Here is a 19,192-nt window from a genome sequence, read left to right as displayed (position 1 = left end):
CATTCAGTGAAAATCCCATGTAATGAAGTACTGGATAATCCTGCCTTATGATAAAGACTGTGGAGGAAGATTTTGCAGAAAAGGGGAAAGGAAAGGGCATATCCTTCATATTTCTCTAGCAGGAAAAGGTGGATTTTCTGGCTCTTGGAGGAACCTTTCAAATACAGGAATCCATGAGAAAAACAGAAAATATTTATGCTCAAATAGCTGTTCTGTACGCCCACATAATTTTTCTCTATACCCATACCAGTAATAAGTTTATATTCACTTGCTACCAACAGCTCCCCATCAGAGCTCTCTTGAAAATCTCTTGAGGAAAATTCCAAGAAAAGGTGAGCACCATCTGAGGTTACACACAATCTGAGGGAGCTCTTGGTTATCCTTCCAGCTTGACTTCAGGTCCACTAGCCCCTGGATGTAGAACCACAGTAGTTTCTCCAAGGCTGGAAGGTGGATATAGATGAGATGTTGGTAAGAAAGAGAAGGGGTCAGAATATGAATGGGAATTAAAACCACAGAAGGGAGAGGACCCACCTAATAAATGAGGTACTCTTCCATGTGAGCAAAACTAGTGAAATCTGGCCCTAACTACATCAACACCTCGTCACTCCTGCCTTAAGTGCAGTAGGCTTTCACATTCTCCATTTCAACAGATTATATTCAATCCTTTCTGACAGTCAGCTCAAAGCAATACACCAAGGAACTCATCTGGAATTTCAAAACAAGTTTTCTGTAACTCAAATGTGATGTAAATAAGAACTCTAATAACTTTGACATTCCCTGTTTTGAATTTCAAGGCTTCTTGCGCTTCTTTTGGGACTCTCCAGAAATTAATAAAACGAAGATGAATCTGAAACTTAAAAAGATGACACCATCTGAATGTTGGACTATCTCCAACATTATCTTTTGATAAAAAAGCAGCAAGAGAAGCACAGAAGGTAAATATAGCCACCACCAAGAAATTACTAATTGACATCAATTACTCATAATCATTACGAAAGTGAAACAGTTGAAGGCTTCCTAGGAGAGACTTAATTTCGACAGATGCTAAAATCTCTGCATGTCAGAGAAATGACGGAGCCAACACATGTTTCTAATTACGTTTGAAGATACTGCAAAATAACTAAAGTGTGTTCTAAGCTCGAATGGAATAATAACACTTTCCACCTCTTCATTCTAAGTTGTAGGTTTTGTATTTAACAAGACAGCATGACTACATTTAAAGTTATTTTAACACATAGACTATCCAACATTTTATATTCACTTTGTTTATTTCAAACATCTGAAAGGTCTCATCAGACAACTCTTTTGCCTCATAATAGGAGACAACAGAAAAATACCAAGGGATTAATATCTTTCACAGTTTGTATACACTCAGGATTTCAGTATAGTACTAGCCACTTAGCAAATGGCTCTTCTGGCCAGTCTGCTATGAGAGGTTTGGAATTTTCTCTCTATGTTGTTTATTTGAAGAGCTTTTCTTACCTCTTTTGGATAATATTTAAATGTTTAAACATTCAGGGAAGAAAAGGAATAAGTGCTTCTCTTTGAACAGAAAGCTCTGTATCCTCTGTCAAAGTCTGTTTGAACACTTACCACACAGCTCAGGTGTTTCTTAGTCTGGGGAGAAGGCAACACCGTCCCCCGTTGACTTTTCAGGGGTTATTTCTACATTGCAGGGGGGGCCCTTGGATCCATGATAATGCACTAAGGGAACAGACTTTTTCTCCTCAAGTTCAGCCCGTTGCTCAGAGCAAGTTTATAACCAAATGAAGGAAAAACAATCAAAAGTCTATAGAGGTCTTACTTGTAACCTCTGTGCCAACAGGTTTATCTTTAAAAAAAAAAGCAAGAAAACTGCTCTAAAAACTATGAGCCCCGATGCCAGATAATTTGATGGTCATATGTACTTCTGTGACAATTCCATCTGATTCCCTGAACTTTATATAGGACAGTTTTTACCATCTTCACCACTTTTGCTGCAAGGCTTGAAGTATGCACTTCCTTTTCTAGAATGCTTTGTTTATATAATTTTTATTACAACATATAATTTAATGCAAAAAATAAACTCTATGTAATACAAGATAACAGTAGAGTCAGAAAAATGAAGGCTGGAAGGAACCTCTGAATGCCACTTAGGCCAACCTTCTGCTCAAAACAGGGAAAGCTTCAAAGTTAGGCCAGGTTACCTCAGGACCCTGTCCTGTCGCATTTTGAAAGTGCAGTGACTGAATAAGGATGCAGTGGCTGAATAAATATTGCACCAGTTACTAGATAGTCTCTGTATTCTGCTGATGTACCAACAACTCTCTCTACTTCTTACCCAAAAGAAGATACTGACTTGTCCTGAAGTATACTGAGTATAAACTTTGACTTGCATACTTTGTCTCCCTTACAATTTTTTCCAAACCACGCAGTTAAAGACTGAAATGTATTGCCTTTAGACTTTAGGAAGCATAAGGAAGGCAAAAAGAGATGCCAGAATAGAGGATAATAATTAAGCCAATGTACTTGAGATTCTGATTCTTTTCAATTATAGAATTTAACTCATTAAATTATTTCAGACTGCTTTACAGCGTGTATAAGAAAAAAAAAAAAAAATCCAGTGAGGCTCCTAATTGTCTTTGACAACAGAGGGAGCCAAAAATGACTAGACTCAGATTAGACTAGCTCAGACTAAGCACCAGATGTTTAGACGACCTAAACTCTGTTTTTAGTGTAAAGTGTTGCATCACAATTTATATATGCCCATTAAATATCATCATTACACTTTTTATTCAGTCATCTACATCACTCATTTTTCAATATGCCTCAAATATTCGTACAGAGTTACAGAAGACTGACGCTACTAAAACTACCTAGAATTTCTCTACTCAGCAATATTTCAGGCTTCAGCACATATTTCTATTTTAAGACAAAAAGATAAAAATCGCTAATTTAAAACTGTAAATATTTATTTACACCATAAATTGTAATTATCAGTATGTCAACACAATTCTGCATTCCATTTTGTAGATTGGGAAACTTTTAAAGTACAGACAGGAATAGCTGTACTGCAGATATTTAGGGAATGATATGCCTTGTTTAAGCCATAATTCCAGAAAAAGGTTATGATGGTAGAAAGTAAAGAAAAATGAAGTATGATTTTTAAATTAAATGCTGTCATTACAGTTTAAAAATAAGGTGGGATCCCTCTCATCTGTAACTACATACATACTGACAGGCAGTAGATTTTTAGAAGTATGGGAAGTCCCCAGGAAAAGACTATTTATTAGCCTTTCAAACTTAATATTAACCTCTGTCATTGAGTTTTCTCAGTATTTAATTTAGGTGATAAACAACAATACCTGTGAGGCTATCAGTTGCACAAATGCAGGCAAGAATTTCTCTCCTGAGGTTTGTGATGTGCAAATTATACTGACATACCATCTTATATCGATATACCATTGAAAGGCTCATAGACTACTACAAAGTATTTCACATAAAAAATGCTGTATGCAGATGATGCTGCATAAACAAAACAAAACTGAGAGTGGGGGTAAAGTATAGGCATACATGAAAAACAGTAATATACCTACTTATGGTAGATGTAGCACTGTATTGCCTTACACAGAATTTCTACAATTTTACTTTTTCAATTACAGATAGATCAGCCAGGCATACTTTAATGATAAACAAACTGCTGAAAAGTCTTCTAAAACTAACAAATAACAACTAGGAAATATAATATCAGGAATTCTTTCCCAAGGCATAGTTCATAACAGCAGTTTTGTTCCCCAGTTCATGGGAAAAAGCAGTCCGTACTCAGAAAATATCAAAATCAGCCACCATCAATATGATACTGTGGGTGAGAAAATACTGCATCTTGGGGCCTACTGCGTCTCACGTGGCTCAGTAAAAGAGAGGGTAAGAGATCCTTAAGATAGGCATTTGAGGAAAGGAGGTACCTTTCCTGCTGCCACCTGTTTGTCTATGAGTCTCAAAGGAGGACACTGAGTATCCAGTACAGTCTTATACTGGCTGGTTTTATTGGAGCAGGTTTCCAGGAATCAAAAAGGAATTTTCCCAAAAAGACATAGCAGGGAGAGGCTTTTTTATTTGGTATGTCATCATTCTGAAAGTGCTTTCTGGTTTATTTTCTCAATATACTTGGCCAACTATAGCATCTCCTGTGGCTATAGATAAAGGAAATACTCGGCAGTAAATTCTAGATCTTTGGATGTCATGGGAGAAACAGAATAAATAGGAACTTAGCTTCATGGATCTCATTCTTTACAAATATGGTCCTTGTCTCAACAAAAGGAGTGATTTCTTTGACCACATGAATTTTGTAATACATATTACAATGGCTTATATAAATATGTTAGCTACTACTTACATGCTCTATGTCAGTGTTGCCCTTCTTCCTGTTGCCAGAATTTATAAATAAAGCAAAAAGACTAATTTAACAGACAGGGAATCCATGCGGCCACTAGTTCTATGTAATCTGTAGCTCAATAAGAATATTAACAATTAGAATCAAATGGAATAGGACTGCCTTCCTTTTCGTGCTCTGCTGTGTTCTCATAGACACACGAGGAAGTTGAACAGGTAGTCCCATGATCCAATGGACAAGATAAAGACTGCTTGCATGAAGAGTGGCTACAGAATTAAAAAAGAAAACAACTGAATTAATCAAAAAGAATCCTAAATCAGAATTTGTTTCTTGTATGGGCTTTTGGTATATATTCCACATTGGGGAAAAAAATGAAAATTAATCAAATTGCTTTTCATCCTCTTTCTCAGCGAAAAAGTATTACAGAATCACTAAAGTCTACAAAAACCATCAAAAATATTACTGCAGTAGTTGAATCTTAATACATCCCACCTCTTCCACCAAAATGGTTTGTATGAATGAGCCCAGATGTGCTTCCGGTTTGCTCATACCAGTCAGTCAAATTTCTTACACATACTTGAATGTTTTGCAGCAACTCTTCTGCAGAAGATTTAACTCCAAGCACAAAGCCAGAAATCAATCAGATGGCAAGCTGTCATGTTTCAAATTGCCATAGCCACTATTTAAATTAACATCTGCCTACAGTCTTAACTTTGTTGTTTTCTACTTGACCTACGTTCCACTATCTGCCAGAAAAAAAAAAAAAAAAAAAAAAAAAAACTTGCTCTAAAAAATCATGGGAAATAGTTCATGCTGCTTTTGATAAACTTTGAATAAACAGTCCTCAGACAAGTCTGTTAAACCAAGATATATTTCTTCTTTAACCTTGCAACCACTGTGTAGTTCTGGGAACAGAATTAAAATCTTCAGTAGAATTTAAGAATATCATGGGCTCTCAGTTATTTTCTTTATCTTTAGGAAGACACATCTGTAAGATTAAGATATCTCTTCAGTCCAGGAGGAAATACAGATTCCTAAAAAGAAGACTAAAAGAGACAAAAAGCTAAAAGAAAATTATCTTTAACCAAACAAAAGATCTTGGTGGAAAATTCTCATTTGTGGTCATCAGCTGTTACTCAGTTAGAATCTTTCACAGCTGAAAAAGATTGGCTTTGGGGTTTTGCGATTGCTTAACTACTTCATAAAGTTTTAAGTATTTTCAGAAAACTCTAGGGATCTAGAAAAGCCCCATCTGGGAAGAAACTTTGTTTATAAAGAAACTGTAGTTCTCAATTTTGAGCTGGTCCAATATTTCTGCCACTAGTTAAGCTGCCTCAGCATCTTAACAGTTTAAGATTGCTCAGTGTACTTTCTAAGGGCAAAGACTTGTGAAAAACTCAGTTTTGAAAGTTTGCTTCGTTTATCCCAATGAGGATAAGAGGCATGAAGCACAAAAAAGGCTGTGGCATACTACTTTGAGTTCCTGAAGGAAGAAGAGAGATCTGACAAGTTGGTGGGAATGGCCATTCCTTGACAGAACAGGAAGAAACACCAGTCCTCAATTACAAGACTTCTCCAGGTAGTAGAAGCGTACAGCTATCTGATGGAGAAATGGGTCTTTCAGGATCCAGAGAGACTGCTGATAGCCTAGCAGCAGAACGTCAGACTAATAACAAAATCAGGAGGATAGCAGAGCATCTCAAGATTACAGAAATCTCATCCAAAGGAGGAAGTAAATATCCCAAAACGAAGGTATATAAAAGACCAGGGAATGAATGTCTCAGGACAAACGTGTTTGAAAAGCTCAGATACCTCACGTTACTATCTGAACTTTCTTTTCTTTGACATTCAGCATTACTATAAATTTCTGCCCTTCTTGAAGTTACTATGTTCTAACATTTTAGGCTTTCAATGCTGCACAACAGTCATAAATTATAACAACATTTGATATGTGTTTAAACATTTCAAGGCAAGTCATAAGATGTGGTCTACCACGGATAATTATTATTAATTTTACAGATTCAGAACAGTTTGTCCAGTCCAAAGTCCCACAGCAGATAGCAGAGTTTGTTGTAAACTGAACAAACAAGCATGTGGGGGGAACGTGGCTTCCCAAATCACAATGATTTAGGAATTCTATTATATTTCTAAAGCCCCTCAAAAGAGGCTGGTATAGCTTTCCTCAATTTGACAGCAGCAGCCATACAGGCTCTGTAAATACCTGATTTTAGAATGACTGATTCTAAAAAAAATTTAGGATCCTTAACAGGATTAAATGAAAAATTTGTAAATCTTACTCACAAATTGAAATCATACATTCCACCTGTTACAAACATTTCAGTTTTGATGCATTTTAAACAAAACCAAAGTGATGTCAATATCTGTTGGGGGGTGGGGGGTGTCTATCATCTCATTGCTGGGGAACTATCATGATCTGAAAGGGAGAGGTACACAGTTTTGCCACATAACTAAAAGCACCATGGCAGGTTCTGAGATGTTAATTTGGAATATGGGAAATGTAGATTCAAAACCCATTTCCCAAGAAAGTGCCCAGACCATTGTGCTATGCAGAAATCTGAAGGAATTGTTGTAGCAGGTTAGACAAGTAGGGTTTTTTTACCAAGCCTCCCTCCCTCCTCTACTATCAATATAAGCCTGTGGTCTCTATAAAAGCTAGTAACATTCCAGAGATCATGAACTTAGGCAGTATGTGTGTGACTAATGTCTGTTTAATGTTTAATCTGTATTATGAGTAATTTCAAATAGGGTTTAGGGAAATAAATTATTCAGGTTGGACTAACTAAACAAAAACTGGTGTAAAAATCCTTTACTCATTGCCTCTTGACTGAGCTATGAATACACAAAGACATGTCCAAGTAGCCTTGCTTTGAGGCACAAGAAAAATGACATAGGTCATTAAAACTGCGTAGGCACCATGTGAGAATGGCAAAGGTGGCTGTAGAATGCAAAAGAGGAAGTACACCACAATTGTCACCTAGAGCTGAAGTATTCCATCTGCTGTGATTAGACACAAAAAGTACACAATTAACTCCTGAAGCTGATACAAGGCACAATAAAAAGAAAAGCAGGAACTGAAAATCAGGAATATAGAAAAGAATACGTCAAACTGATGGGCCCATGGGAGCTCTTTCCCTAGCTCTCTACCTTGCTTTAGATTTAGAATTTGGGACATTATTCAAAACACCACAAGCTGCTTTGGGGTTTCTGGACAATCAAACAAACAATCCAACAGCTAGGATCCCACGCACCAAAGCGGGGGTGTATGTCTTGAGTTCCCTCCCCTTGACTTAGAAAGGTTCAATAAGAAGTACTCAGAATCAGTTAAAAGCAAATTTTAACTGTGATGTGCCATACAAATCATGAGCATTACAGATAACAACTCTAAGTAGTGCTAGGCAAAACAGGAATAAGAAAGTGCTGCTTATCCTCCTTAGTTTGTGACTCTGTCCTAGAAAATGTCTGGAACAAAAACTGTATGTCTGTTTCAACATGCTTTGGGATTGAAATAACTTTCATTAATACATCTGTTCAGTTAAACAAAAGTTTTAGGAAGAAGGGGACTGAGCGTCAGTGAAACTATTGCTGTGATAAACCTCAAACTGGGAAAGGGGCTGTTTTTCACTTTTTCCACCTGCTGTGGTGTGGTAAAACTACAGTCTGGTTTTGAAAAGCAGTTTTAGAACATTCAAATGTTAAGAAACAGACTTTAGAAGACTGTTATAACACAGAGCTAAGTTGTTTTTTTCCCTCAAAAGAAAATCCGTGTACAACAAGGAATTAAATTAAACTGCACAACTGACTAGCACACATGCATTTCATCATTTTGCTTACATACAGTAGTTCTGAGTCAGGAATGCTCACCAAAATGTGCTACTCCTGCAAGCACTACCTACTTTGCTCTGCTATTAAGCACTCATGATGCAAGCACTCCCACCCATTTCTGAGAACAGCGTAGGCAGTCTGATAGCTCACAGGCTTCAAGCTGCCCTTATAAAGTTGTTCCACTTTCACATACTTCCTCATACTGCTAGTTTCTCTGTGAAGATGAAGCTCCTCATTTACTTAGTCTTGCTGAAGACAGCTCTCCTTGCTTTAACAAATGTCTTTGCAGTTGTTTTAGAAGATGAAGAGGATGCTAAAGGAGGAAAAGTTACTGAGACTTGTCCTATAAAACTCAAAACTAATCGGAAATGTGATGAAGGAGAGGATTGTCCATATCAGATAAATCTGCCTCCGATGACCATCCAGTTACCCAAAGAATTCAGACTGCTTGAGAGAACTCTCAAAGAAGTACAGACCCTTAAAGAAGCAGTAAACAAGCTGAAGAAATGCTGCCAAGATTGCAAGCTGCAGGCAGATGACAACCAAGACAGAGACAGTAGTAATGAATTCCTGCTACCTGATGCAGAAACTCCAGCAGAAAACAGCAAAATCCAAGATAACAGAGTAAAGGAACTGCAAAGCAAAGTTAACAGAATGGCAACCAGCTTAAAAAATGCAAAGAGCCAGATTCAGACACTGCAGGGTCGTTTAGAGAAGATGAGCCTTATAAATATGAACAATGTAGAACATTATGTTGACAGCAAAGTTGCTAATTTAACGTTTGTAGTGAACAGCCTTGATGACAAATGCTCTTCTAAATGTCCAGCGATGCAGCCAAAACCTGGTATGTAACCTGTTAATTCTTACTGCCTGTATAAGCTTTCTGTGAATTTTACAAAATACAATTTTAAATCTATTTTAACTGAATAGCTGTGGTTTTAACCTCACAAGTTACGTGTTTGTTCTTTTAATGTTTATTTATACTCTTCTAAGATATTTCAGCTGCCACTAGAGGGTTACTGAGAGCTGCAGGTGTTCAGTTCCTCCTAGAACCGGACTTTATTATTGTATTCAAAACATGCATTTTCAAGGGCCTTTTTTTTTTTTTTTTTACAATTCAGTTAGTAAATGTGAAAATTTAACTTTATTTTATACTGTCCTACCCTTCATTAAGGATATTAAACATCAGTGAATGACACATTTTCTCCTTGGATAAGAAGGGGTAAATTTTCTCTAGGTGTGCCTTAGAAAACTGCCTGTTTTTTTTTTCAAATGTGAAACTGCAACTATTCTGAAAAGGTCTGCAAGACATTATTAAACATCAAGTGAATCTAGCAAAATGTTTATTTTTTAACAGATGGATAATAAACTAGTTTTTCTATCATTAAAGCAAATATCTGAAAGGCTCAGCTAAAAAAGCATATTAACAGTACTTCTCAAGTGGGTAACATATGTACCATCATTTTAACAGTACATTTTAAAACCCTCAGCACGAATTTAATATATAAGCAATATAAAATAGAAAACAGGTGTTATCACTGACACTTTATTCTTTTACTTTTTAATTGACCTAATTAAAATCAAGAACTAGAACTAATAGTTTATTTCTAATGTTGACTCTTACTAAGGGAAAATTGAGGGTTTTTTTTAAAGTCATAAAGTTTTTCTACCACATATAAGAATCTTTGAAAACAAGAAATATTGACTGGATTGTCAGTGTACTCTACCACTTAGATACCATACATATGAACATAGGGCTCTCTAGAGATAAAGCAGACAAAGATCAGGATGCGTTACAGTTTTAAGCCTCTGTTGCTTAGCATTCAAGTTTAAAATAAAACTGTTCTTCTGTCTACCCATATTGAAAGCTGAAGGATGTGTAGATGGTACGGTGTATGTACAACTGAAATTCTTGAAAGTGTGAAAGAGCAAATGAATAATAATAAAGGTAGTGCTTTTACTATATCAGTATAAATCACTTTAAATCAGATGTAAAACATTCACAAAAAGAAAGAGTTATGTTTGGTATATTGATAATGGGCAATGAATCAAATTCAAGTATAGTACTTCATAACAGACTAAATTAATTTTAGATACTTCTCACACTTACTGTTGGGTACTGTTCATAGCATATGAACATGTAGTTATTCCTTATATTTTATAGTAACTGATGCTAAAAGTGTTTCTAGAAGCAATATACACATTATGAAAACTAGCAAGGATAACAGCTACAATTTTTTCCTATGCAGAAGCTATTCCTGCATCCACTGACAGTAATAGCAAAACTTTATTGAAGTAAGAGTTGAACTGGATTATAAAAGCATTTTATCTGAAACGTATATTCTCTGTCAACATCTGCTCTGCAAATTAGTCCACCAAAGATCTTACACAAAGTTCAGTGAAATAAATGAGAATTCATTGTGGATTTAGATTCGGCTTTTAAGCCTTTGATTCCTGTAGTTTGTGCTTTCATAGGTGCCCAGTTTTCTGTACTGGCAAACAAGGAGTCCTGAGTCACTCCCCGCTGCAGCCTGAGAACACTCCTCCCTTTAAAGAAGTAGTTTAATTGTTTACATTTTCTAGGAAAAATAAGCAATTCAAGCCTGCAAATCAACACGCCCATAGATTCAAATCTGCAATAGGGATGAACATTATAGTTTTGACTCTTAACTCAGGACTTCTGAGAGCTCTCTGTACCACTTAAGAACATGGAATTATAATGCCATGCTGTTGAACACAATGTCATTGCTGGATGACACTGTGGATCAAAAAATGGTTTTTCACTTGCAGGAAAAACCTGGGGGTATTTTTCTTCTGAATAAGATATATCACCCATCAGTAGGAAAAAGCTGTGTAAATGGCAGATGCTAAAACTTTTCCTGACTTTAAAGCCAGCAATACCACATACACAGAAAGCACTCTCACTTGTCTAGCTTCATCTTTCTAGGAATCACAGTATTACTACAATAGATGAGACAATTTTATTACTTTTTTCCTGCTTCCTAAAGTACAGTCAACATTAACACATGAAACATTCCTAATGATGTTATGTTCTGTATCAAATGATGTCAGCTGAACAATGGCCAGATTAAAGTCATTACCATATGGACAAAGCTTTTTCTCTGACACACTGCCAGATGAAGATTTAAATTTTAGACAGGGTGTGATGGTGTACATTTAAATACAAAAAAACAGCAAGTGTGTAACCATGAAGCATTAGAAATACACACTGAAGAAATCAGGCTGAATTTATAGGAGGTAATGAAAGGACAAAGAGAAGAGAAAAGCAGAAGAGGGAAAGCAGATAATCAAAATGAACCCAGATTTAGGCAGTTTTGATACAAAAAGTCATTTATATGGGTTCTTTTTGACAGCTATCTGATGCAGCGATTCTAGGTGACATCTATTATAGAGTAAACCTGATGGAAAAAAATCTCTTTCTCCCTAGAGCTGAAATTGCTGTAACACTATTTCCTATGTAGAAGGCTCTCCAATCCAAGCTCTGTACGCCACATCACTCTGGGTAAAAATTTTGTTTATTTTTAAATTGAAATTATGTTTATTCTAACACTATCTGTTCTTCCACCAGTTATACAAATAATGCAGAGAGACTGTGCTGATCATTACACAGCAGGCAGAAGGAGTAACGGAATCTACAGGATTAGCCCTGACCCCAGAAATGCTAGCTTTGAAGTTTACTGTGACATGCAAACACACGGAGGCGGCTGGACAGTGCTGCAACGGCGTCAGGATGGTAGCACTAACTTTAACAGAACCTGGAACGACTACAAAAATGGCTTTGGAAACCTCAGCAGGGAGTTTTGGCTGGGGAACGACAAAATTCACCTCCTGACAAAGAGCCAGGAAATGCAACTGAGAATTGAACTTGAAGATTTCAATGGTATCAGAGAGTATGCGAAATATGAGCACTTCTATGTGGCCAACGAATACCTAAAGTACCGTCTAAGCGTTCACGGCTATAGCGGCACAGCAGGAGATGCCCTTCGCTACAGCAGGCATTACAACCACGATCAGAAGTTCTTTACAACTCCGGACAAGGACAATGATAGGTATCCTTCAGGAAACTGTGGCGCATACTACAGCTCTGGCTGGTGGTTTGACGCATGCTTGTCTGCCAACCTCAATGGCAAGTACTACCACAAGAAATACAAAGGTGTTCGCAATGGCATCTTCTGGGGTACATGGCATGGCATTTCTGATGATATTCCCAGTGGATACAGGCAAGCCTTTAAATCAGTAAAAATCATGATCAGACCCAAAAGTTTTGCGCGGTAATTCTACGCCTTCCTCTTAACTAGCTTGCATTGGATTGCACTCAAAATACTTACTCAGTATTATACTTAGAATTCAAGTATTCAGTTATGTTTGGCATAAAATAGTTCTAGACAAAACAACATACTTCCACATAAATTTTTACAGCTGGTTTGACCCATATAATGTATTACAAACGGCATGAATGTTTCTGAATAGTTATCGCTAAAACTTAGCACAGGTTGAGTCTTGGTATCATTATGTAAATATTCTAAACATTGGTTTTGGTGCTTTTATTGACTGTGATATACCAGATTTTATGATTTAAAACTTTTAAATGATCTTCCACAAATTGTGTCTGAATGAACACCTACATTTTAACCTGAAAATAACTCAGAGGTATAACTGGTAACATAAATTTGTCAACACTTAGAATGAAAATTAGTCTTTCTGAAACAGCCCAACTTTTTGTATCATTTATCCCTCACAACTTCAAATGTATACCATGGCAATACCATTGTTTTTAAAGGCAAATTATTATTATTTTTAAAGGACTGGGAAACAGAGGGCCACGTGGTTTGCCCAAAGACACAAAAAAAAGCCTTGAAGAAAATTAAGAAAACTTAGAAAATTAAGATAATTCCTCAAACCTTATCTCCTTCATCGAAGAATATTCAGAGAAGTTGGTGAAGGAACTGAATAAAAGCAAGTGGAAATAATGTAGGGAGTATGTGATGAAAGACAACATTTCTTGCACATTTTGGTTCCTTCGTTCAAGACCAAGGTCCTATTTGTTGTTTGTGGGAGAAAGGAGATGATATGTAGCTTATTGCACATTTATATAGGCAGGTAGACAGGTAGGACAAAGACACACTAAGAAGAATCCATGTCTTTGCATTAATGCCTCTAAATACATACAATTTCCAGTGCCATTTTGCTTTCTCCTGAATTTTTTAGGTAAGCCAAAATGTTACAAGACGAATCTTGCGAAGACTCAAGTTCTCATTTAAGCACTTCTCACTCTAGGTACCATTAGACCTTAAAATTACGAGAAAGATTATAAATATTTTGAGAGATATGAAAAGATTGTGTTCTCCCCATTTTCTGAGTACCCCTTTTGTAGCCACAGAAACATGAACAACCCACTGGCAATCAGAAAAAAAGAACATGTGAAAGACTTTTTTTCTTCTAAAATTTAACAAATTAAACAATCGAATTCTCAAATACTTCAGGAAGTGCAAAGTAGAGATACTACTGTTAAAGCTCATGTTGTAGATAGCAAGCACAAATTTGACTAGACATTCTATTGCCCACCCTAGAAAGGACATGTCTCTGTAATTACAGTGACTACTAACATTCTAAGTGGAGATGCAATTTATCTTAGCAAGAGGCTATTTTGCTATATTGCTTATGCCAATCTTGACATGCAGGTAAACTTTGCTGGCATAGCGTTTTTGGTTAAAAAAAGACATACCAAAAAAATTAGAAGTAATCACCTGACCTAATACTTTACAAATATGACTTTTACTGTTTTCTAAAAGGATAACGAAAACTAGTGTCATTACAACTTATACAAATGTTAATGCAAAACAAGTTACGCAAATTAATGCAAAAAAACCCCAGTTATGCAAGTTACTACAAAAAAACAGTGGCAAATGCTAAATTGTAAAATATTAATATATATTTTAAGGAAGTAAATACTTTGAAGGATATTTCAGTGTGAAGTGTAATTTGGTTTATTTTATTTCAGTTTTAGAGAGTAATAGAAATTTTAATTGCAAGATGTATAATCTTTGCTTGAGAATGTTTTGGAGCTATAGAATATTTATTTTGGGATAAAAAAGTATTGTCTAAACAAACAAAAAAAAAGGCAACTTATGAAGTATTGGTTAGAAGAGCAAATATCTAATCGCATATGATTATATTTGATCATTTTGCATGAAATGCACAATTTGCTCCTATTCATTATATGGTAACTAGCTAAGTACGACTTAGTATCTACAAGCTTCTACTTGAAAATGTCTTTTTCCTGTTAAGCTGTTAGAAGAGAAACTGTCCTTTTTTATCCTGTTTAAAGGAAACTTCATAAAACAGAAATTTTAAGAGAATAAGCAAATGTGACTAATACAATCTACAAAAGCTGATGTCTTAAAAAAAAAAGAAAAAAAAAGAGAAAAGGAAGCTTAATATTGTTACACAAATCTGAATATTACCTGCCTGGAACTGTTGTAGCTGAATCTCCATCAATATGTACTAGTTTTACAAAGTGTGACTCCATCTACTGTTGCGAGCGTTATTTCTGTTTTTCCTTGGTGTAATAAAATTAATAGATGTTTATGTGGACTATCAAAAACATTCTCATTGTTTTATTAATTTTCTGTAAAAATTGTAGCAATAAGAAAACACAGACAGCTTTAGATGACCAGCAAAGACGATTACATGATGTGACAGAAGAGTAACTGCTAGTAATGATAGTTCTTAAGAGATCTGTTTTATGACACTTCAGCTGACGGATAATACCAAAGGCTGACATCTCAGACATCTTTTTGAAGCTATTTGTATTTTGGAAGAGAAAAAAGTAGTTGCCCCATCAAGAGTTTACACAACCTGTATCTTCAACATGAAAGAGGAGAAGCAAACTCATCTGTTTTTTGTATTACACACAACCTTTCAGATCACATGCCAGTTTCATCAAAGCATGTGAACAGAAATGACACCTCAAATTAAAGCATGTAATTTTCTATGTAAACAAAAGCATTTGGTCTTTGCTTAAGGCTTAATAATTCAAAGCATGTCTTTCGATTTACAGAAAACATCTATGTAACACTGATTATCATACAAAAACACTTATGGTTTTGATCTTGCTAATATTTAAATTGGGAATTTTAGTGAAGAAGGTTACTAAAAGCAGGTTTGCTAGCAAAATTCCTATGAGCTGTTTCCAAAAAATAAAGGCACAAACTCATCTGTTCAATGTGATCAGCCAAGCAAACTGTGATGTCTTGGCTTTCTATGCATTGCTTAAACAACAACAAAAAAAAATCAGAAAAAACAGAGGAGAAATTAAAAGGTCTGAAAGCAGTCATTTAAAAATTTGTTTTCTCCCTTATTTATGCAAATATCTGTTTTCTTAATGGTGTTTTTTTGCGAAACACTGCAGTCAAACTCAGAGAGTGAGTTGCAAAAGACAGGTAGTTTGACAATTTAGTGGAAAATAAACTGGCATTTATGTGATTATTTTCAAAGGAAATTAAGCTGGTTCTCAACCCATACCTAGAACACTGTATTTATAACTTAAACCGAAACCAAACACAAAAAAAAGGTGCCAAATTTACTTAGTTTCTATCAAAACAGGAGAGATGCCACTTTAAGTTTCATAGAGAAAAAAGATGAGAACTGAATGCTGGCCTACCAAGAAAGATATTTGAAATATATTTTTATAAATGTATTCTGTGTTCTTTTGTGCAGGAGATAAGAGAAAAATAATATGGTATATATGGGCCTGAAGACATTGACTTAAGTTTCAAATGGCTGAGCAATACCATCCACAGGCCCTGCTAAATGCAAACATTCCTTTAATTCACAGCTTTAATGAAACTCTTATGGAGTTATAATACTTCTGCCAGAAGTGAATTTGGCTATCACCCTCAATGGTAACTGGAAAGAGAAAACAGTGTTTTAAGATGATGCATCAAACCCAACCCTCACACAAGTCATGAGAACAGGATATGAATCAATATTAGCTTTTAAGTCTTTGTTCACCAAATTTTTCTGATGTCACTAAAAGAAGAATCTGTTTGGAAAATAATCAATAAGCAAAAAAAATATCCCAAGTTACCTAATTAGGTTCATATAATCAAGACAAACTGTAAGCCTAATTAGTATTACACTTCTACTGAAACAGTACGCCAACATTCAGAATTACACAGTAGAACTCGTGTATGTTTTGCACACTTATTTTTAAGCAATTACATGGAGTCAGTGATTTTTATGAAGCAGTAAGGTCCACTTTGAGAAACAGAAATTATCACTTTGGGCAGAGTACAAAAGCCCCTCTGCTTACTTCTGCAGCTCAAATTCTCTATGCTAAACTGTCCTAGTCTGGCTGGGATAGAATCACAGGCCAGCCATGCCAGGCAGGCTCCGGTCAGCCAGGGCAGCTGACCCGAGTTAGCTACAGGGGTAGCTCATCCCATAAAGTCATGGCCATTGTAAAGGGGGAAGATTTGCTGAGGAGAACTCCTGTGGGGTTTCTCCTGCTCCTCTGGCCTCTCCTGAGGGCTGCTCTCCAGTAGATCATGACAACTGCATATTCATTTGGCTAAGTATATTTCTGTTGGTATTGGGGGTGTTTTCATTAAATCTGTTGTACTTCCACCCATGGGTCTGCTCTCCTTTTTCCCTGATTCCCTTCCCTGGCCAGTGAGAGTTTGTCAGGTGAAAGAGCAACTGTTACAGTTTAGTTCCAGGTACACACTAAATGTAGACATAAACCCAAAGATAAGGATTCTTTCTCGTGCAAATTTTTAAGGCTGTGTTCGTTAAGGAGTATTTGGACACAGGTTTTTTGAACAAGTAAACCAGAAATCACCTTTTTAACATTTAAAGTAACCTAATCCATATAATGGATGATTCTCCACCACTGGACATTTTTATTGAATGTATGTTTGGTTAACATTGCTCTGGCTTCCTCACCACGCAGTTGTGCTGACATAAACATCATAAGCCAAGGCCAGGTGGACTCACAATTTTAGTATAAATTCTCCCTGTTTTGGAATATCTGATCTCAAATACATCTTTTAGGTGAGAAAAGGGAAAGAGGGACATAGCTTTAGAACACAATACAGCAATATGCTCATCTTTTTAAGTCTCAGAAATTCTTGAGAAAAGGCCAAAATGCAAGAAGATGCTGCAGTTAAAGGTTATTCCTTCTCCAAGCCTTGCAGCTTTTGGGAGCTGTGGTTCCTCTGTGTGGCACAAAATCTGCACTTGACTTTATAGCAGCATAGAAGAAATGACACATCATAAATGCTTTCAAACATACTTTTCAGAAACGAACAGAAATACCACCTGCTTTGTGATAAACTGAACACGTCCAACAGCTTCCTGGCCTTGTTCCCTCACAATGTCACCTGCTAGTGGTAAAAAGAATCTCTCGATAAAAAAGTGTATTATACTGGCTCTGTTTCCACTCCTGCTGTTTAAAGACCTCTGTAAATTCACTCCATTCTTCTACAGCTTTTTATAGGTATTACCACCTATTGGAACATTCAACTTTCCTAACACAGCCACTGAGTGGTTTAATATTCACTACGCAAACTATTGCTTGCTTGCTGAAAGCTGTTGCAAAAGCCCCCCACATTGTCATCCCTAGCTGACTCCCCAGGTGACCATATCAACAAAGTTAAAAAGGGTTTATTTAATTAGCAGTCAGATTCCTATGGATGGAGGCAATATCTGTCTGTGCCACCATATTAATACAGCTTTTTTGTTGTGCTCGGAGCCTTTGAAACATATAACGTGGAGTGTGCCGGGATCAGCTTAAGTTTGAAAATGTTGTTTGCAGTCAACAGCTGTGTTAAGCTTTTTATATCTTTGATAGAGCACATACTTATTTGGAGAATACTGAAACAAATTATCCACTGCTACGGTTACCATGCAAAAATGTACTGATGATCATACTTTAAAAGAGTAGAAAGCACACTACAGTATGTGTAGATGAACAGAAATTAAATTGGTGTGTATATATAAAAAATAAAACTGCTGCCTTAGTCAACCAAGATAGCTTTTCTAGGAAATCTTTCATTTAAAGATGTATATACCTTTTTTTTTCATAAAAGGAAAGTTGTTCACACCTACTATTTAACCTAAGATAGGAGAGAATTAAAAGCCAGCTTGTTAGCAAAAGAAATTGGAAAGGCTGTATTTTCTAGAGTGGCATTGTTAGATGTTGGAATGCCATCGAAGAAATACATGAACTACTGATTCTTAGTATTTCTATTTGAAAGCTATAGCCAACCTTCATGTGACTTTCTCTTCTTTCCTGTAGCACAGATGAGAAAAAAGAGAAAAATTAAAAGCACCTTTCCCCCTTTAAACCACACTCAAACACGGAACATACGCACCATTCCACAACTTTAAAGCTCTTCCAGCTAGGAGACCCACATGAATCAGCATCAAATCAGCAGAAGTGAAATGTGCTGGAGAAGTCTCTGTCACTAGACTGGTCATTTTTTGGTAAACACGGAGAGTTTGCACTGTGTTTCCAGTAGAACCAGGATTTTGGGTAACACCTTTGTTAGCAGTTCAACCACTTTGGGCAGTCCGGGGTAAGAAGTTCATTAATCTCAGAAAGACTCCAAGTTTCAAAATAGTCATGAAAAACAGTCATGAAAGGTTCTTTCTGCTTCCTGATGGATGGTGGCAATAGGATGGTTGGATACCAGCAAAAGGAAATGTAGCGTGATACTGACAATTTCCATTAAAAAAAAGCAGTGCAAATGAAAGACTTGGGGCCGGTATCAGAGAGGGGACACAGTACATTTTATCTTTATAGGACACAGGGTGCAACAGTCTGCATTAGAACAACCACAGAAATCTGCCAAAGGAGTTTATTCTTCTGCAGGTTTAGGTTTAGCAGATAAACGGACAACGCTGATTAGAATAAAGGGATTATTGCAGTACCTTCCAAACAAGGTACCC

At 36.3% G+C, this 19,192-nt stretch overlaps 2 protein-coding genes across 2 annotated transcripts in view; one reads left to right on the top strand and one right to left on the bottom strand.

The window, feature by feature from the left end:
* Positions 1–19,192, bottom strand: part of CCDC146 (coiled-coil domain containing 146) — a 66,053-nt gene that overhangs the window by 42,689 nt on the left and 4,172 nt on the right. The window lies entirely within an intron of this gene.
* Positions 8,315–14,208, top strand: FGL2 (fibrinogen like 2). Its single transcript, XM_009955765.2, has 2 exons — positions 8,315–9,062; positions 11,808–14,208. The coding sequence occupies exons 1-2, from the start codon at positions 8,315–8,317 to the stop codon at positions 12,512–12,514; spliced, it is 1,455 nt and encodes a 484-aa protein (XP_009954067.2). The 3' UTR covers positions 12,515–14,208.

Source organism: Leptosomus discolor, chromosome 1 (genome assembly GCF_034619465.1).
Source record: "Leptosomus discolor isolate bLepDis1 chromosome 1, bLepDis1.hap2, whole genome shotgun sequence".
Taxonomy (NCBI): Eukaryota; Metazoa; Chordata; class Aves; order Leptosomiformes; family Leptosomidae; genus Leptosomus; species Leptosomus discolor.
Note: the sequence above shows the minus strand (reverse complement) of the source record. Positions and strands in the feature narration are given on the sequence as shown.